This window comes from Sus scrofa, chromosome 8 (genome assembly GCF_000003025.6).
Source record: "Sus scrofa isolate TJ Tabasco breed Duroc chromosome 8, Sscrofa11.1, whole genome shotgun sequence".
NCBI lineage: Eukaryota > Metazoa > Chordata > Mammalia > Artiodactyla > Suidae > Sus > Sus scrofa.
Window position 1 is genome coordinate 68,148,332 of NC_010450.4, and position 21,480 is coordinate 68,169,811.

Below are 21,480 nucleotides of genomic sequence, written 5' to 3' on the forward strand. Positions count from 1 at the left end.
GTAAAGTGACAGACCAGGAAATCTAAAAGGGGGAGATCTAACCATAGATTTGCCCATCCCCCCTGGGCCAAGAGAGGAAAAACTATCAGAAAAAAAGAAAAGCTGGAAGGATCCATTGTGGCTCAGCAGGTTAAGAACCTGACACAGTGTCTGTGAGGATGTGAGTTCGATCCCTGGTCTCACTCAGTGCTGGGAGTTCTTCTTGTAGCTCAGTGGGTTAAGAACGTAACATAGCATCTATGAGGAGGTGGGTTCGCTCCCTGGCCTCACTCAGTGACTTAAGGATCTGGTGTTGCCATGAGCTGCCATGTAGGTTGCAGATGCGGCTCAGATTCCGGCATTGTTGTAGCTGTGGTGTAGACCAGCAGCTGCAGGTCCAGCTCCAGCTCCAATTCAACCCCTAGCCTGGGAGCTTTCATGTGTGGCAGTTGCAGCCCTAAAAAGGAAAACAAACAAACAAACAAACAAACAAACAAAAAAGGAAAAAGAAGGCTGATTTAAGTCTTAAGCATGAATAAAACCCCATGCTTCCAAGGGAAGAAGGACAAGTAGAGGTTATTTCAGGTAGGGGATTCTATGTGGGCAACAGGCATTAGTGAATAAAACTTTTTCAAGAAATGGCATATGATTGAATGTGGCCATAACATAGGACCCAAGTAGGAGAGAACTCAAAGATGAGGCTGCAGGTGTGAACAGAGGCAGATCCTGAATGGCCACAGGCAGGTGTGAGCACATACCATAGGCTACACCTTAAGGTATGGCCAGAAACCACCCACTTATGCAATATTCCTGGTACCGCTCTGGTTCTAACTATCATCATCTCTTGCACAGGTCATGACAGCAACCTCCTAACTGGTTCCTGTTCTCTTCAGTCTGTTTCTAATGCACAGCCACAGTGTTTAAAACATGAGCAGATCATCCTATTCTTCCATTCAAAACCCTACTGTGGCTTCCCACAGTACTCAGGATACAAGCCCAGGTTCTTGAAGCTCTCCATAGTGCTTATTACTCTTTCAGATGCTGTATTGTTTACTTATTTATGTTGTTTTTTGTTGTCTCCCTCAGTAGAGTAGAAACTCCATCAGTGTGGGAATTCGTATCTGTTTTCTTTGCAAGTATGTCACCAACACCTAAACCTGTGCCCATTAATAGGTTGGTGATGAGAATTTGTTGAAGAGATGAATGCACGAGACCCCAGATTTAGCATGACATTGACCTCATTGGTCGCTACTGAACAAGTTATTTCAGTTCCTTCTCACCTTGGCCCTCCTTTCCCCTACTTTAACCCACTCCCAATTCAAATCCTTATGCTTTCAGACCATCTGTACTGCAGTGAAATTGAGTGTATATTAACCTATTTGTCTCTTGAGATTTTCACTCTCAGCCAAACCTGGACTAAATAAAAGTAGGCTTTGCTTGCTTGTGTCAGCTCCCCTTGCCTGTGAAGAGTTCTCTGAAACATGATTAGATCCATGTGTGGGAGCCAGGGATGAAATCTGGCATTTCAGTGAGAAGGGAGCAGTGTTCTGAGGAACTGTAACTGGATCTGAATGATAACAGTCACCTAGTTCCTAGTGTAAAGCCCATTCTCATTTTTTAAAGTCAGCCTCTCTGTTCCTCCAGATTGGTTATACACCGGCTCTTGGCACTGCTGCTTCCATGCTGTGAAAATGGACTGCTCTATTTTCTCAGGCTCCATAGGGGTATTAGGCATTTGCTTTCTTCATAAATAGAGCAGAGAAATAGAACCATAGAATAACATTGTGGACACATTTAACCATGTTTATTTAGTGAGTAAAAGAGCCAGACCTTTTGTTACATTGTCTGCTTCTCCAGCCAGTAAATGTTATTGTGACCATCAGGCAGTGTTTGAAATCAACCTGTCTTTATTAAGGGTATGTAATTACCTTAATTTTAATGTTGAATAGGTTGTTAAACAGTGATTTTCCTATACTAAGAGAGGGGAGCAACGGTTTGCTACAGACCCACTTAAGATTGCTTTCAGATCATTAGTGCCATATGCTGAATCTTGTCCAGGTAAATAGCATACTGCTAAAGAGTCAAGCAGAGAAGGCACAGTGCCTGCTTTTAAGGTGCTTATGTTAAAAACAACCAATATCACGATTGCTACTGTCATTATTTATGGAGCTCCTTCTCTGCAGCTATGGCTACCATTTAAGTTCTCACCAGACACTTTGCCTCAGTCCCTCTACTGAATGATCTCAGTGGCCTTCAAGGTAGCGCTACATCTCCATTGTTCCCATTCCATAATTGGATGCAGAGAGCGTAATGAACAATAAACAAATAATAATAAGCCAGGAGGGGTGTGACCTGTGGCAGCTTTGTGTTTAATTGTTAGGGGGATAATATAAAGAAGCTGAGGTCTCCTCATTTAAGAAGCATAGCTGCTGATAATATTATGTTTATGAGGCCAGGTGAACTGGTTTCTTTTGATACTCTTAACCTCCTCTGGAAACAGGACTGGATGGCAGTGTGAGTCCTTTCGCCACATGGTTGTGTTTCCTCTTGTTACAGAAAGGCGCTGGCTACCACCTGGATCTGTTTTGGGTGGCCATCCTCATGGTGGTGTGCTCCTTCATGGCTCTCCCGTGGTATGTGGCTGCCACTGTCATCTCCATTGCTCACATCGACAGTTTGAAGATGGAGACAGAGACGTCGGCACCTGGAGAACAACCAAAGTTTCTAGGAGTGAGGTATGTTAAGTCAGAAGAAAATGGCGCTACAAAACACACCATGCACAGACCTATGTGTCAATCAGAAGGAACTGGGCAGAGGCGGAGGAGAAAGAGTGGGTGATGAATAATTATTCCCGTACTTGCAGTTCTAGAAAGGGCTACATTTTCAGTAGAGAGTCTTCCATAATTTCTTGAGTACACTTTTTATGTTACCTTTCCTTTGATTTACCAAAAGGCTGAATGATGGAGAGTGAAAATGCATACAGGTCATTCATTTTCTTCACCAGGCGGGTCAGTTTGGTGGTGCATACGCTATCACAAGCATATATAAAGACATCAAAACCCTTTAATTTTTCAGCTCTGTTGCGACTCCCTAAAATACCTGAGTCTGCTTGTGATTTTCAAGATTCTCTGAAAGGAAAGGAATTCTTATTTTCTAGTTCATTTTCTATCTCATAAGCACTGAGAAGCCTTGACCTCTAGCTGTTAAACTGGGTAGCCACGAGGGCACTTAGGAGACCTTAATACTCTGTTGCATACTTTTTGCAGTAGGCTCTGCTCCTAAGTGCCCGGATGACTGGCTCCCACGACAGAGCCATCATTTCCCACGCCACAACAGTGGGTGATTCTTTCTTGGGGGCTGGGGGAGGGGGCGTTGTATGGGAATCTATGTGTTAAAAAGTACTTTTGTTGTTGTAGATTTGGAAATTAGACTGATGGGATTTATTGCATTTAGGAAATTTCCCTGAGCTGTGTGTTAATTAGAGTGTGGGACAATGTAATAACTGTCTCCTATGAAAGAAGGTATAATTACACCACAGTACAAGTTGTTTAAAAAATAAGGGCTTCAAATAGGCCAGTAATTGATGGACCAAGAGCAAGAGATTTTTTTTTTCTCTCTTGATTTAAAAGGACAAAGGATTTAGCAGAATCTTTTTTTTTTCTTGATGAATTCAAATCACATCCTATAATAGTTTTAAGTGAATTTTTTGTAGTTCTGTTGAGCTTCTGTGCTGTTCTTGAGGTATTAATTACATGTGATACCCACACCTTTGCTGTTTTAGCCAAACTTTGATTCAGTCAATGTATAGTCTTTTTTGAAGGTGAAAAAAACAAGAGCATGCTATGAAAATAAGAGGTAGAATGGTAATCTTTTGATTTGGTTTCAGGGAACAAAGAGTCACTGGAACCCTTGTGTTTATTCTGACTGGTCTGTCAGTCTTTATGGCTCCCATCTTGAAGGTAAATATGTGAAATACTTGCCTCTTCTTCTCAAAACACTGACAGATGCTTGGATATGTGAACAGCAGAGTTGGGTCACCTTGCTGTACAGTAAAAGTTTATAGAACACTGTAAACCAGCTATAATGGGAAAAAATAAAAATCATTAAAATTAAATAAAGATGAGAAAAGAAAAAAATATATCTGTAAGATTCTTGTCACTTCCATAACACACTGCGTGAAGCAGGAGTCAGGCAGAATGAAGACTTTAAAAACTTTTATCTTGATTTCCTTCTCCTCCTTCACGCCTTCTGCTGCTATTGTTGTTTTTATTATTGCAGTTACTTGGTTGAACCATATTAAATTATCACTATTCAATTTTTTTGACCTATTCATACAATTCAGTCTGATCTCCACTCCCACCGCAGTTACTCACTTTTCTAATCTTCCTACATCCTTTCTTCCTGTCACCTCCCATTTACTTGACCCTACATCCTGCCCTCCTTCCCCACGTTAGACTCTTGGATAACATGAATGCCTAAGAATCATCATTTAATGATGGTCTCTTATTTTTAATATTGCTGTGTTTCTATTTTCTTGAACCAGAAGGCCTAATATCCTCAAAGAGAGAATAGAATCAAATTACTGATTTGTAACTAGAAAACTTTTTTTTTTTTTTTTTTTTTTTTTTTTTTTTTTTTTTTGGGCGTTTGCCATTTGTTGGGCCACTCCCAAGGCATATGGAGGTTCCCAGGCTAGGGGTCTAATCGGAGCTGTTGACGCCAGCCTACGCCAGAGCCACAGCAACGCGGGATCCGAGCCTTGTCTGCAACCTACACCACAGCTCACGGCAACACCGGATCGTTAACCCACTGAGCAAGGGCAGGGATCGAACCCGCAACCTCATGGTTCCTAGTCGGATTCGTTAGCCACTGCGCCACAACGGGAACTCCTCCGATGTAACTAGAAAACTTCTGAAATGAACTTTTGAAGAAGAAAAATGATAGATTATTTAAAATGTTAGGAGTCAGCATATAGGTTTGATGATGAAGGGGGTGGATATCTGTTTCATAGATAAATATAAAGTATGTATGAAAACTTCTTTATAAGTAGAGACGGTACTAAAAAAGACTAATATAGATCTGTCATGCAGCTTCCAGTTTTCTTTTATGACACAAACATTTTATTCGTTTTTATTATATAAACAATACTAGCCAGTTTTTGTTAATTTGTATCTTATGCTTTGCACGACAGTACATGAATATCACCTGTAGACTGAAGAGCTACCACTGTTAGCAATATCCTGCCAAATTTTTCTCCAAAAATTTTTATTTTTAAACCATTCTAATTTTTATAGTTTTTTTAAACATGCTTATTTAATTACACAAGTAATAGAGCACTGCATTCTTAATAAAGAATTCAAACAAGACAGAAGTACAGTGGAAGGCAAAGCTCCCCACTTCTTTCAAGTTAACCCATTTATATGTCAGTTGCCAATCAGATGAATTGTGGCAAGTGGAACTGTGATTTCTTAACTTATAGCTAGGGTGGACTTTGCATTCATAGTATTTAAATGAACACATGCACTATGTATAGAATACTTTGTAAACAGTTAAAAGTTTTAAATCCTCATCTTTTGTCCGTGGTTTCCACAGTGTCACTTAACTAGTTTAATTAATTTCTGACTGGCATCATGAAGGAATATGTATCTCATGTAACAACGTAGGAAAGTAAAATTAAAAGTAACCACAAGAGTTTTGTTTCTGGTTACATACAGGGCCTTAAAAAAGCACAGATCTTATGTGCTGTGGGGACAGAGGGAAATCTCTTGTCACTTTTGCCAGGGCAGAGCAAGGTGTGGCGTAGGTTCGAAGTTGTGGGAGTTGCTTAGCACCAGCTCCATGGCTGGAATGCTCTGTGTTCCTCTGGTACCCCAGAGACACCATGACATCAGCTGTTGGAAGAGTCTAATGACAGCTTTTACGGCATAGGCAATGGGACCTCGTCTGGACAGATCAGCTTTTAGGGAGGTCATTGTAGGTGATCATGACCTCATGGTGTAAGATGCTCCACTCGGAAGGAATTTGCCCCTGGAACCCCTGAAGGTGGACTCACATGACACAACCACAAGGTTTCTGTTTCATAGGGTCTCCTAGTGCTCAGCCACACGTCAGAGTGTGACGTGTGTAATCATCATGTGTAATCATCACCACCCACTCTTTTTTTAAACTTTTAGATTATTTCTTTTCATTACTACAGTTATAAAATCCTAATTCAAAAAAGTCTGATGTGTTTAAAAATTCTTCTATGTGTTTGTTACAGCAAATTGGCTTTAATGTTGGAGAATCTGTCAGCTGAGTAACCATGCATGATTCCAAAGGGACACAGAGGACAGACACTGTATAAACTGCTATTTTTAGGAAGAGATGCAAGGCCTCTTCCTGACTCTTTTGTCACCAAATATGGCTGCAGAGGAGTAGAGCTAAAAGCACTTTTGTTCTTCATTGTACCATAATTCTTTTTGCCCCTGATGAAACACCGTAGTATGTACAGGAACAGATTATAATCTAGAGAAAGGAGAAGGATAAATGTAAGGGGTCACTGAACGTGATCTTGCTTTTCCTTTGACTTCCTTAAGTTCTGGCTCACCGCATTCAGGTACTTGTGTCCATAGCTGGCCCTTTCCATCTGGCAACCTTGGGTCAATGCAAAGAGTCGGTAGAACAGTCGGTGAAAAAGGTGGTTAGCAAACATTTTTATTAGGCCAAGTTTTGCCCAAAATGTGGGGAATGAATCATTTTGTTAATGTAGTTTCCAACATATTGTGGGGAACCTAGAGTTAAAACAAGGTTAAAAGAGTCTAGCATTGACTGTTGTGGTTCCTGCTTCAGTATGTGAGGTTATTTCCTTGCCTCAGGAATCCTATCCAAAAAGATGAGCCAATTTCAGATCATGTGCTCTTCTTATCTTGGAAGTTTGTTATGTGCATTCACTACAGAACCCTTGTTAGCTCCTCTGAAAAGTCAATACAGGAAGAAGCAGATGTCTAGGGGACAGTTTAACTAAAACCCAAGTTACAATTATGTCAAAGTCAGGATTCACAATTAACTTGAGAATTCACTGAGTGAGTGGTATCAGCAGTTACTTTGGAGGAGGAAACCTCTTTTCCTCCACTATGTGACTGTGTGTGTTTTAAAGAAATAGGTGACAATTTTAGGGATTGGTTTTACCTAACAGGAGCTGCCTTTGAAAGGCAGATGATACAAAGGGGATCAAGAGAAACATGTGACTTTGTAAGATGAGATGGCTCAACACCTCCCCTCCAGCTTCCTGCCTCCCTCACAGGTTTGCTGGCCTCCAGTGTTGCTAGTTATTTTCTCCTGAGCATTAAGCAGTATGGTTAGTTGCTCCCCATGTGCCATTCTTAGGCACACTTAACTTTGAACATGAAATTTATGACCTCTGTTTCAATCTCTTTGCTGAGGTTTGTCTTTTTACATAGAAGAGTGTAAGGAATCAGAGTGTAGTAGCTTTAAGCTCGGGAGGATAGCCCTTGACCTTGGCCGGCATCAGTGGCAGGTCTCACATCTCACCATTGATTCAGTACAGAACTGCTGGGAAGCAGGAATAACTGGCTTCCCAGGCTGGCTAGACAGTTTAGATCTGTGTTTCTGCAGTGGCAACATTGCTGTTAAGCTAGTGTTCTGTGTGGGGAGACCTGGGGAGACAACAGAGCAGCACAAAGATGAAAGGCAGTTCCTGAAGCTTACTTTTTCCATTCTTCTGGAAGGCCTAAAGAAAGAAGGATCCAGAAAAGTTCACTGCGACTTTGGTTGCTTTTGCTTGAATTAGTTTATCCTTAACATGAGGAGTGGCCAAAATTTACCTTTCAGTTTTGTGTTCTAAAACCTGGAGGAGAGCATTTACTTTGAATTTGACAAACATGTACAAACTCCTATTATGATGTACACTCTGCTCTGTAACAGGGAAACAAGGAGAAATGATAATGAAACAGTGGTGAAGATGAAAGATAATTACTAAGCAGCCCCCATTTATTGAGCTTGGCCTTGGACTAAGGGCTCGGCACAGGTTTTTTTTTTTTTACTTTTAGTTTTCCAATAACACCTACAAAAAGTATCCTTCCTTATGACTGACTCCACTTCATAGGTAAGACAAATCATGAGTCGTGTGCCAGGTCACAAAGTTCTTAAATGGTAGAGCCAAGATTGGAACTCAGGCAGTTCTGACTCCAAAGCCCGATCTCATAGCCCTCATGATATACCACCTTTAACATAAGACAGTGTTTGCCCTCAAAAAACTTACTCACTTTCATTTCCCATGAGATGAACTTCCCCAGCTTCTCTAATCCAATTTTGGATTCTCTCATGTGGAGAGAAAGATGGCATTGTTACAAACTGCTCATTGTAGCTTGCTCCACAATTTCTTCAATGACGAGGGACTAGCTTGCAAATCAGCAGCTTTCTCATGATTTTTAAGGCTTAAAAGCATTAAGATATTATTTTAATAACATGGTCCTGAAGACAGTTGTTGTAGTTGAAAAGGCAGTATTATAGAGCTTAAAACAAAACCAAGCCTTCAAGTCTGACCTTTATAGCCATGCTTCTGACCTCAACTCCTGCCAGTCCCAAAGCTACCATAGAGGGGGCTGAAGAAAGTTGTACGTTGCACTTGTAGCCTTCTCAACTTGGAGCAGTAGGTCCTAATGCTAACAATGACAGCAGTACCACATTTATCACTATTGAGTATCTTGTTATGAGCCGGGCCCTAAACTAAATGTGTCCTGTATTCTTTTCCATAAGAGCTATATGGATGAGAATACTGAGGATGGGAAGACTCTACTTTCTCTGCGTTGCACAGTGGGTGGTGCCAGAGTTGGAACCCAGGTCTAACCTCTATGTCCCATGCTCTTAATTAGGACCTCATTGTGAGTTTTACACATTCTCACACTCACACATAGACACTGATGACTGTGATTTTGCCAAGAAACCTCACTCTTGTACTGAATTCTGTGCTGTGGATAACCACAACCTCCTCTTTTTTTTTTTTTTTTAATTAAACTTATCCTTTTTACATTTTTTCCTAAAGAGAAATACTCTAACGTTATCAGAAAATCAAAAGGAGGGATCAGTCCCCACACTTTGAAAAATTTGCTAATATGCTTTATATTCAATCTTTATTGATCTCATCTCACTTTCATTCTTCTCTCTGGTTGTAGGATCAAGCACTTAATTTTTTTCATTTTTAATGTTTATTGAAAGCATTGTAATATTTATGATTATGCTTTTTTGGCTATGACTGATTATATAATTTTTGCATAATTTTATCATTTGGCAATTCTTGATATGCCTGTGACCCTAGTACACCTTGTGTTTCTTATTTTTAAATTTCTCCTGTCTTGCTTTATACAAATGTTTACCTACTGTTGCTATGTACGTTACACTAGCCTATCTTAAAACGGGATCCTATCTTTTGAAAACATATTCTTCCTTTCCTTTTAAGAAATTTCTATTGCAATGACTGATTTTATTATAATGAATTTCTAAGGATTGAACTTCTGATGTGACTCATGAACCAAATCCAAAAACAAAAATATCCCCTAACGAAGGAATTCTGTTAAATTTCCTCAAAATTTCCAAACTGGAAGATTTTCATTGAGACACTACACTATCATAAAGAAAATGGTAACTCTCACAGCACATTTGTATCACATTGAAATTGGCTAAAAAACAAATGAATAGCCTTCTTTATAATATGTACTGTTTTCAGTAAAGAGTATTTTTTTTAATAATTTTTTTTATTTTCCCACTGTACAGCGAGGGTTATCCTTACATGTATACATTACAATTACATTTTTCCCCCACCCTTTCTTCTGTTGCAACATGAGTATCTAGACAAAGTTCTCAATGCTATTCAGCAGGATCTCCTTGTAAATCTATTCTAAGTTGTGTCTGATAAGCCCAAGCTCCGATCCCTCCCACTCCCTCCCCCTCCCATCAGGCAGCCACTAGTCTCTTCTCCAAGTCCATGATTTTCTATTCTGAGGAGATGTTCATTTGTGCTGGATATTAGATTCCAGTTATAAGTGATATCACATGGTATTTGTCTTTGTCTTTCTGGCTCATTTCACTCAGTATGAGATTCTCTAGTTCCATCCATGTTGCTGCAAATGGCATTATGTCATTCTTTTTTATGGCTGAGTAGTATTCCATTGTGTATATATACCACCTCTTCCGAATCCATCATCTGTCGATGGACATTTGGGTTGTTTCCATGTCCTGGCTATTGTGAATAGTGCTGCAATGAACATGTGGGTGCACGTCTCTTTTAAGTAGAGTTTTTTTTAAAAAACATTTTCGTGTCTAAAGCTGTTTCTCTACTCATACCCTGTTCTGAGTTAATGCTGCCTTCTGATTTTATTTTTTGTGGTAGATTTGGCAATATCTGTCATCATAAATTTAGAGAAAACAGACCTAGGCACCAAGGCACCAATTTCCTTCACTGTAGTATTAGAGCTACATTAGAGAAAATGTTTAGCTAAGCTTAGGTCGGGGATGGGGATAAGGCTTAAGATCATCTTTGTGATTACTTTCTTTTAAGCCAGAAAAACACTTTACTCAGAGTAGAGAGTTAACTACTGCAGGATTTCTAACTAGTTTGCCGTGAACTATACTTCTGTCTTCCCTTCCACTTTTCATGTCTTCCCAAGAAATCTGAAATCTAATGATAAGTTGTTATCATCTATTAACAGAAAAGGAAAGTGGCCTTGTCTATTAGATATTTTAAAAATTAAGAAATAAGTCAAAACTATGAAATCTTTTGGCTAGTTTCATATTGCATTTGGGGGGAAAGTTGTACAGAGACATCATAAGGAACAGAAATACTTATATTCTAAAGGAAATAAAGGCATGGGTCCCAGCTTAAGTGGCTGGAATGTGATGGGTTCACTGCTTTGTGGTGACTTTGGGTATTACAGCAGCACCGCCCACGTTGTCCCCTCCACCCACTTCCATATTCGATGGCTCCATTTTTTTCTGAGCTCAAGATCAAACTAGCTATGTCAAAATTGTTAGTCCTTTTTAGAAGCAGCGTGTAGTGTTTTATGTAAAGATGTATATTTATTCCGTGTAAATTTAACAGTTTAGCTAACCAGTGACTATAGGAGGCTGTTGGGAATGTGTTATTTCTCCAGTCGTGGCCGAAGCGTCTCAGATACAGAACTGTTTGAGGTAATCACAAGGAAAGGCTGATGGAAATGGTGCTTCAGTTTCTTAATACATGTGATAGTGCTTTAAAAATTGCTCTAAAGTCATACTGTTTTCAGGCTACAATAGCCTCCTTTGTGCAGATTTGGTCAGATTGGACTTAATTGATTGTGGTTTTAGTATTTGAGCTTTGAAAACTCCTGAATTTGAACTTCTTTTCAAAATCCAAGCTTGGGAACCTTTTGTTGTTGTTCAGATAGAAAGCTTCCTTGATTTGCTTAGGTTCCACAGCACTAGGCACATTTCAAAGGTCTGGGAACAGACACAACCTACGAACATCGTATCGGAACTTGCCATTGTTAAAATGCTTCACGTGGTGCCTCAAACTTTTGCTAATTAATGCATGAAAATGTATTAATCCCTGTGTGTAATTAATTGCTTCCAGATGTTCCATGCTCCTTTCAAGCAGTGTTCTCATTAGTTAGTCCTCTTAATATTCCTAAGAGGAAGAAAGGGGACCATCATTTGATGTTTACTTAATTGAAAGAGGCATTTATACACCAAGCTGATAGATCATTTGGTGAAAATTATTTGGGAAAATAATTGCGAAGAAAATCTGGTCTCGAGAGTGAGACAACCCTCTGCCTCTCTTTCTGCCTCACAGTCCACGTGAGCATCTGCTTTGCGTGGTCATTCCTTTTAAGGGGAAAGAGAAACAGAGACTTTTGGGAGTTTTTAAGGTCATGCATGCTGATTGTAAAAAGAAATGCAAATAAGCATCAAAAGAAAGTTGCAAGTCTCCTTCACCCTCCTTTCTTTCTTTCTGGTACAAAAGATTTAGAAGTTTATCAATGATGGCTAAAAGCATACTGAGTGGAGGTCACTGTATTGTTAACTCCTGTCTTTTAGTTTCAGATTTAGCCTTTATTTACACTCTCTCTCTCTTTTACTGTTTTTATTATTATTGCTTTTAACTTTTCTTCAATTTTGTTTCCATCCCAGTTTATTCCCATGCCTGTTCTCTATGGCGTGTTTCTGTACATGGGGGTAGCATCTCTTAATGGTGTGCAGGTAAGTTTTCTATAGCAATGGAAGCATAGTCATGTCTTGCTAGCAGTAGGAAGAACCGTGCAGTAATAGGTCATTGACGACAAGTGCTAATCCTTAGCTGCTGAGTTTTTAAAATGTATTTATCTTCCATCATTATTGTTCATCTGCTTTTCATTTCCTTTTTTTTTTTTTTTTTTTTTTTTTTTTTTTTTTTTTTTTGCTTTTTAGGGCCACACCTATGGGATATGGAAGTTCCCAAGCTAGGGGCTGAATCGGAGCTGCAGCTGCCAGCCTACACCACAGCCACAGCAACACGGGTTATGAGCTGCATCTGTGACCTACACCACAGCTTTCGGCAACACTGGATCCTTAACCCTCACGAAAAGGCCAGGTATTGAACCCGCATCTTCATGGATACTAGTCGGGTTCATTACCGCTAAAGCCACAACAGGAACTCTGCTTTTCCCTTCTGATTTAATTAAAAAGTTAGCTCATGTTAACAAATGTTATCATACATACCCATTCTTGAAATAAGCTGTTAAAGGCCACTTGACCAGGAAAGTGGGAGAGCTATCTATAACCTCTCTCCTCCCATCCTTCCTCCTACTTTTCTCCTCCCTCCCTTCCGAAGAAGGAAATCTAACTCAAGATGCTGTTTATCCATTTGCCTTTACCCTGTACTAAGGACAGGCTATTCTTTTTTGATTGCATGGCTGCGATCATTGATCAAAAGTTTTGCACCAATAAAAGAATCAAGTCAGTGTGGTTAATGTGCTACTTTGTCAACAACTTCAGCTGTTTGCATCTTAGGTAAAACTGGCCCTCTTAAAAAAAAAAAAAAATCATTAGCGAAAACTTTTAAGGGACTTTTGTCTTTCCATTGAGGTTTAATTTAATTGGCACCAGGAAACTGGAAGTACTTCTGCTGCTTTCTGGCACCTTGTTAACTGTAGCCTTATTTAGCACTTAGTGATGTTTTAATGGGAAAAGACGGCATGTTCTGTGAGCATCACAAGAATTTATTTAAACTCCTTCATCATAGTCCTTACTTTCTTTTATCGAATTTAGATTAATTTGCTTTTAGAGTCAGGTAGAGCTAGACAAGTGGCCAGATTCCCCCCAAAGAGAAAAGCCTATTTTATTTTTCCTTGTTTGGGGCCATTGAGTAGAGTTCTTCACCGTTTGGATATTTGCTACAAAATACAAGGTGGCTCTTTATGATTAGACTAGATGAATGTGAATGTGGGGTTATTTGTGCCCATGAAACTTTTAGGGTATATAAATATATACAGACATTTCATTTTTACCCAATATTGTACATATTCTTTATGACTTTAGATGGAAAAATATGAAACAAATATGGTCCCCAAACTAATAGCTCTTATTTGGGTTGGCTTTATAAGTCAACCTAGATCAGAAGTTTGATTTTATATCTTCTAGGTGTGTAATCAATGGTTGAAGCTTGGTACATGTCTATTAATTTAAATAAAAGGAAAAAAATCAGTGATTTCATAAAATGAGGGGGAAAAAAAAAACTCCTCACTAAAGTGGTTTCTTAAATTCTGCCATGGCGTTGACCTATCACCTTTTCTGTTTACATTTCTCTTGACTGTCCCTCTGTTAGACCATTTGGGCAAGATTTGAGGTAGCAAAAAACTTTGCTATCCCAATCTTTTATAAATGGGAATACTCCTCCCAGTTAAAAATAGCTCTGTAGGGAGAACGAAAACTCTTTAGATGGCAGTCACTTCAGAGAAGATTGTGATAGTCTCATTCGTTTTCTCATTTCTCCCTTCCCTCTAGAAAGAAAGTAGAGATATTGTGTCAGAGTTCCTTAGTACATAATTATTCAATTCAGCAGCTCTTTACTGGGCATCTTCCAGCTGAAAGATCCTCTGATACTTAAATATCATCCATATCATCCTCCCTGATGTTAACTCAGCAGCTCTTCTTTGAAGCACAGCACCTGGCACATAGGTGCTCCACAGTCATTTTGGTACCTGTTTATACATGACAGTGTAATAGCCTCTCCTAGGTTCAGGTATCCAGTTGTTGACACTCTGAAACTCACTGCAAAAAAAAAAAAAAAAAAAAGAAAAGAAAGAAAAGAGAAATTCCCTGTGATATTCATGTAGCTTTCCTCTGAAAGGGAATGGTAATTCATTCATGGTAATTCATTTTATATCTTCTAGGTGTGTAATCAATGGTTGAAGCTCAGTACATGTCTATTAATTTAAATAAAAGGCATTTAAATTAGGCCACAGATAAAAAATGTGGAATTTATGAAACTATCAATGCGTTCCCATTTTCAGGTCAGATCCTCCCTCTGTACCCTTGATGTGTCCTTGATAGTTGTATATGTACATGAACATAGCATCTCCCCTTTCAGATAAGACATCTGAGGCACAGTTAGTGAGTTAGAGGTCTTCCTTCAGCATATCATTACTAGAATAGGTACAAGATTCCCCACCACCACCCCGCCCACAAGAGGCAGATAGTGAAAGTAGGAAGTGGGAGATGAGCTTCTTGAGTTAATATTTGGCTCTGAGACCTCATTCTTTGGTGGCTACCTTATCTCCTATGGCTGCCTAACATTCCTGCAAGGTAATAACAAAAATTGGAAGACTTGGACTAGGACTTACTGTGTTAGACTCTGTCTCCTCCTCCCTGTCCGGCATCCTCTAAAAAGGACACTGCTCACCTATTTGATGAGTATAAATCCCTTGTGGTTCATTAGACAGAAGGAAGTGACTGTACCTGAGTTCTGACAGTAAACATGCTTCTTCTCTCCTTCCCTTTCCTCCCCAGTTCATGGATCGCCTAAAGCTGCTTCTGATGCCCCTGAAGCATCAGCCGGACTTTATCTACCTGCGCCACGTGCCCCTGCGCAGAGTCCACCTGTTCACGTTCCTGCAGGTGTTGTGTCTAGCCCTGCTCTGGATCCTCAAGTCAACTGTGGCTGCTATCATTTTTCCAGTCATGGTAGGGATTGTTTTAATCGAACCTCCCCACAAGCTCACACCAATGTCATGTGTGATTGGAATAGTGACGGCGCATATGTCCTTTATGTGTGGTTCCATTTTTTTCCCCAGCTCTGACCTAACCACTCTGACCTAATCAGTTGTAATGTAAGGTTCCCAGGTCTGTGGTCATCTTAGGCTGGACTTTGGCATCAGACAGCTGCGTTCAGGTCCTGACTCTGGTTTGTGCTGATCAGTAAACCTGCTTGAGCTCCCATTAACTCATCAGTAAAGTGAGAGTGACCTCTATGTTTTTCTCCTGAGCATTGATCATGTCATGAATATAAAGCAAGCGTATGGCACAGTGCCTGATAGCTACAAGATAAACGTGCACCTTATAACACTGCTATCCACTGGAACCAACCTAAATAGCAGAATATAGCACATTTCGGGCCGAGTAATAGATGACCATTTTGGCTACTGGTGAGAGGTCATCTGTGAATTAGAAGAATTGAAGGGAAAAGTTCAGTTTTTTAAGTTCTTTTTTTTTTTAATTTTCTTTTCCTTTTTTTTTTTTTTTTTTTTTTTTTTTTTTGTCTTTCTGCCATTTCTTGGGCCGCTCCTACGGCATGTGGAGGTTCCCAGGCTAGGGGTCGAATCGGAGCTGTAGCCACTGGCCTACACCACAGCCATAGCAACGCAGGATCTGAGCCGTGTCTGCAACCTACACCACAGCTCACTGGCAATGCTGGATCGTTAACCCACTGAGCAAGGGCAGGGATCGAACCCGCAACCTCATGGTTCCTAGTCAGATTCGTTAACCACTGCACCACGACGACGGGACCTCCAGTTTTTTAAGTTCTTTTACTTTGTCTCATGTGAAGTTTAAGGATTAAGTCTGGACTACCTCTCCTTGCCACATTATGATGGGAAGCAAGACCAAACAGCTAACATTATGCTCTGACTCACAAGTGAAAGAAGAGCAAAAGGACATGCTAGTGCTGTATTTGGCTTCATCATTGAATTTTATACTTTACCGAAGCTTTATGTTTCTTGCAGAAAATGCACAGGCATGTGCTTGAAACAAATCACAAAGCCTGTGTGTTAGTTTTGCTAATGCCAGGAAAAACAAAGTTAGACCTGGAGAAATTTGAAACACATTCAGTAAATCACTTATTGCTTGTGCTAAATGATATTAATAAATATTTTACCTTTATAAAGTATTTGTCCTCTTTCAGAGCTTTTATTTGGCTATAGAATAATCATGTAATATCGGTAGGGCAGATATTAGTAATTTTTCTAAGAGATGAAGAGGCTGACATAGATCATTATATGGATAAAAGACAGCTGTTAATTGGAGGCACAGTCAGGACTTCTGTGTCCTGCTGCATGCTCATTTTACTGTTGTGCAAAGAGTCTTTAATGTACCTTCAAGAGCAGTTCATAAAATCGAAGATACAAAGTTCAAGAATACAGGGGTTAGAATTAGAAAGTGGGGACCCTTTTTGTTTTTCCTCCATCTAGCTTTGTGATCTTGAGTAACACACTCCTGTCTCTTAGCTTCAGCTTCCTCAGCTGTGAGTAGACATACTAACATCTACCTTTCAGATTTGTTGTTGGGAACAAATAGAAAAATATTGTCTAAGAGTTTAGCATCTGACTCAGGGTAAGTATTCAGTTAATAGTGGTGATTGAGGTCACTCTGGCAGCTTTAAGGGTCTGTGAATACTCAAATACTGTCTCATTTTTAATACTTTGAAGATGTCTTAATGTGACAGGCATTATACATATTTTCTTGACTGTCAAAAATCTGTATAATGTTTTGTGAATAACTAGACATCATATGCAGACTGGTTTCTTTTTTCCCCTTGAAACTTTTAGTTATTTTGTTAAAAATCTGATATGAAAGAGGGAGTTCCCGTTGTGGCTCAGTGGTTTAAGAACCCGACTAGTATCCATGAAGATGCAGGTTTGATCCCTGGCCTCTCTCAGTAGGTTAAGGATCTGGCGTTGCTGCAAGCTGCAATGTAGGTCGCAGGGGTGACCCAGATACTTTGTGGCTGTAGCTATGGTATTGATGACAGCTACAGCTCCAACTTGACCCCTAGCCTGAGAACTTCCATATGCCATCCATGTAACCCTAAAAAAAAAATAATAATAAAAAAAATAAATAAATAAAAAAAAACCTGACACGGAAGAAAACGATTTAAAAAATAATTAAAAAATAATCGTTTCACATGAGTTTCAACTAAAACTTCTATGAACCAACTTTCCCCATGAAGAAAATGTTTACAGTCCACTTAATCTAAGTGCATACAAGCCAAATGAGTCTGACTTACTCTACCCTTGTTCATGACAGGTTTCTATTGACTCTGAAAGGTCAGTATTAATACTCATGATGACTTCTCCGATATGGGTTATTGCTGCTTTTTATCTTTACCCTCCAGATCTTGGCACTTGTAGCTGTCAGAAAAGGCATGGACTACCTCTTCTCCCAGCATGACCTCAGCTTCCTCGATGATGTCATTCCAGAAAAGGATAAGAAAAAGAAGGAGGATGAAAAGAAAAAGAAAAAGAAGAAGGGGAGTCTGGACAGTGACAATGACGATGTAAGGAGCTTTCTAAAATTCCCAAGTAAAATTCCAAAGTTAGTTAGACAAATGTGAAAAATGTGTTTTTTTGGTAATCCTTTATGTGAATTCCAAGAATGTTTACCTGCATGCTGCCTGTCACTTTTCCTCTTCCTCTGCCCTTTATTTTCACTCTTTTCTTTTTTTGTATGTTTTCTGAAGTTTCTCTCTTACTGCAAATACACTAATAATGACATCATGATTTCTAAAAACAAAAAAAGCCTACCATATCTAAAAAACTTGAATCTCTGCTCTCATAGCTAAAAAGGAAGTTTGTTTTGTAATGCTATAAAATGTATTTGGTTTACTATTGAAAATCCAGGATTGAAATTTGAGATAGTAACTCAGTTTTATGTAATTTAAAGCCTCATGTGGACAAATGCCTTTGACCTCCTATGATCTCTATGTCTGTCTGAGTGGGCTCACGGCCAAAGTTCTCTGCCATTGTACTTAGCATTGCACTGGACTTTGACATGATCTGAGATCACTTCTCTGTTACCCTGCAATAAAAAGGAAAGGAAATTGGAATTTGGGGCCTTTTTATGTGATTGTGGTAGTCAGTGTCATCATTTAGAAGATCTTCTTAAAATTGTATGGCTAAGTTGAGAAATAAATTGATATGGGTGTCCATCTTTCTCTTTAGGAAAACATTTCACAGAAATCTTAGTGTTTCAATAGGGATCTGTAATCAGTGCTAGGAGAAAATCTGAGGTTTGCTTTCTTTAACACACACACACACACACACACACACACCACACGCCAACAGCTTATCTCAGTAGCCTTTTGAAAGGACTGCCAGAATGACACTTTCTATGGGAAGATTTGTTCTGGATTTTACACAGTACAGCACCTCCATTCAAACGGAATCCCCAGCATCGCATTCAGACATGGGAGTCTAGTTAATTCTTGATGTCTGCTCTGTTCTTGATCATTGTGATTGATCAGGCAACCCTTGTCCTTAACTGCCAGAGCAGCTCTTTATAGTCTGTTTTCATTCCTGTTTTACAGATGAGGAAATTTAGATTGAGAAATATCAAGTCATTTTTCTAAGTGTATGCAGTCCCTATTGGCAAAGGCAAAACTCTCGTCCTGTTTGGTCATTTTCTATTGGTCAGGCTGTCTGACTGTATTATTTTTGGAGAACTTGGAAACAGTACAGTGAAAGAAGGCAACAGACGAAATTGGATTTCAGATAAATTGATCCAATAAGAAAAGGCTAAATATACAAGGCACATTTAGCTAGAAAGGAAAAGAGTCTGAGGGAGCTTTTGTGACAGTCATCATCCATCTTCAGTGGAACAGGTATATAGATTTTCTGTTTCCAGTGATGACAGAGAGAGAATGTGCTTAAACTGCAGTAGGGATTAAGATGCAGTATTAAGAAGAATGATGCATTTACACATTAAAGAGACATCAAAATTTGAAATAAATTTCTAGGCTACTCAAGACAGAAAAAAAGATTGCCTGAAATATTGAGATAATTAAAGCAGTATTTCATCTTGAACTTTCAAAACAAGTACCTCAGTTTATGCACATGGATGTCAAACTTAAAATTCGTTACATGTTACAAGTGTATATGGAATTCTCTAATGGCTTTTAAGAAAAAATAATCATAAAATATCCACTTTAAGAATGTTTTAAATATAGTGCTCCCTAGTGTCAAAAGTTGGATCACATAAACTGAGAAGGTCTTAATTCTTAGGTACAATTTTCAACAGATGTTTTATTTAAACAATGCTATTCTTTATTAAATAGTATTTATCATTTTCAATGCATATTTCCAGCAGATTTCTTGAAGATAAGGTGTGATACTTTTTTCTTTTCCTCTTTCTCTTCTTCCCTTCAACCCACTAAAACAAACAAACCAGCTTGAATATTTATCCTGGACTCTAGGATGGTGACTCTGGTTGGTGACTCTAGCCAGAGCAAAACCTATTGGTATAATAGGTTCTGTGTGTTGAGTCCCATCATTTGGGGCTCTCCATTTGAAAGGTGGCTCTCTTGATGTTCACCTGGTTATCATGCTGTATGGAGTCAATGGATATAGGGTCCTACGCAAGGGCATGGGAGTTACAACCCTAATATTTGTGAGAAGAAGTAGTGAAAATTAGGGCTTGCCAACATTTTGAGCCACTCGGTCATTTTTGAACCCTCCTGGTATAGGCTATGATTAAGGGGTGCCCGCCAATCGTTTATCTATAAATAGTATTTGGAGAAACTTTGAAATACTGTAATAAAACTTGTCCTTATCAGTCTCATAAAGGCAAGTGCACATGACTTTTTTTGTCAATTAAAGTGTAATATTTTAATCCTTTAAAAGAATATTGCGGCTCATCACCCTCCTCAGATTCATCATAAAGGAATTTCCAATGCATGTGGTAGCTTTAGGTTAAGATTTATTTTTTCTTATTTTCTTGACTCCCAGTTCCTTTTTTTTTACTTTCAACTAAAGGTCATCTCCTTGGTACTTTCAGTTAAGAAATAAATTCATCTTTTGAGTCCTGTCATAGACATGAATTCAATATACTGAATTTTAAAAAACAGTAAAGTTTTTAAACCTGTGGAAATCTGTTACAGTTCTGGCTTAGGTGGTTTGTTCTTTAAGAAACTTCATGATTAGCTGCCTGTTTTTATCATTTTATTTTGGTTATGATTCTTCTCTGCTTATCTGACCATCATAGGCACCTTCATTTTGATTGTATTTTCTCATGTTTTGCTAAGTTTTCAGATATATTTGATATAAGCAAATTGAGATGAACCTTTAACTACAAAGTAGTTTTGACAATGTATTCAAGTAAGGGAGAAGGTTTATTTTCAAGTCTATGTAGAGGCGCCTTGAGAGTGGATAGTAGAAAAAGCCTTCTTACCTGTCTTGAAGGAAAGATAAATCATCATTTTTCTGGACAGAGAATTGGAAGCATAAATGAAACAAAAATTTCAGGGACACATTGTAGTTGAGAAAGTCTCCTAGACTTAGTCTTTCACATCAAGATTATTTACTCCATATACACATATCAGCGAACCCATAAATATTTGATTAAGAAACCAGCTTCTGGAAGCTTTACAGTTGTATTCACTTGCAGTGATCTCCATTTGGTGTGGTTCTAGTTTTAATTGACTTAATTCCCTTTATTCACAAGAGAGGAAAACAAACACGAGCGGAAGATGATGTAGAATTTGAAAATTCAGTGAAGGAGAAATGATGTATATCTAAGGCTTTTCTCCTAAGTACAATGTAAATGATAATGCAATAGGTTTAATCTCTTCTAGGAGGCGAGGATGGGGGGCTGGGTTCTGTATATCAACACTTTCTAAAAACTGTTGTAAATTTCTTTCACAGTCTGACTGCCCATACTCAGAAAAAGTTCCAAGTATTAAAATTCCAATGGACATCATGGAACAGCAACCTTTCCTAAGTGATAGCAAACCTTCCGACAGTGAGTAGAACTAACCTCTTGCATGCCGGCTTGAATATGATTTGCATTTTGCAGAGAGAAAATGATAGGACTGTCATCTCCATAACCTTTCCCTCTATTTCCTTTCTTTTTTTTTCTATATGAAGATTTACACTTATTATTGTGAAACTTCAATTTTACATTCCTTGAGCTTCACTCTTTATCTTTTTTTCTCCATAACCCGTTTCAGTTTTTGTTTGGTTGTCTTTTCTCTGACCCAAGTTATCGCCAGTTTCTTTCAATGGC

The 21,480-nt window shown here is 38.8% G+C and overlaps 1 protein-coding gene across 10 annotated transcripts in view; it reads left to right on the top strand.

Moving 5' to 3' along the window:
• Positions 1–21,480, top strand: part of SLC4A4 (solute carrier family 4, sodium bicarbonate cotransporter, member 4) — a 408,259-nt gene that overhangs the window by 379,377 nt on the left and 7,402 nt on the right. For all 10 annotated transcript variants that reach the window (XM_021100503.1, XM_021100500.1, XM_021100504.1 and 7 more), the window contains 6 exon segments: positions 2,536–2,714; positions 3,866–3,938; positions 12,142–12,210; positions 14,998–15,171; positions 17,597–17,758; positions 21,120–21,216. In XM_021100503.1, coding sequence (XP_020956162.1) covers positions 2,536–2,714; positions 3,866–3,938; positions 12,142–12,210; positions 14,998–15,171; positions 17,597–17,758; positions 21,120–21,216 — 754 coding nt within the window.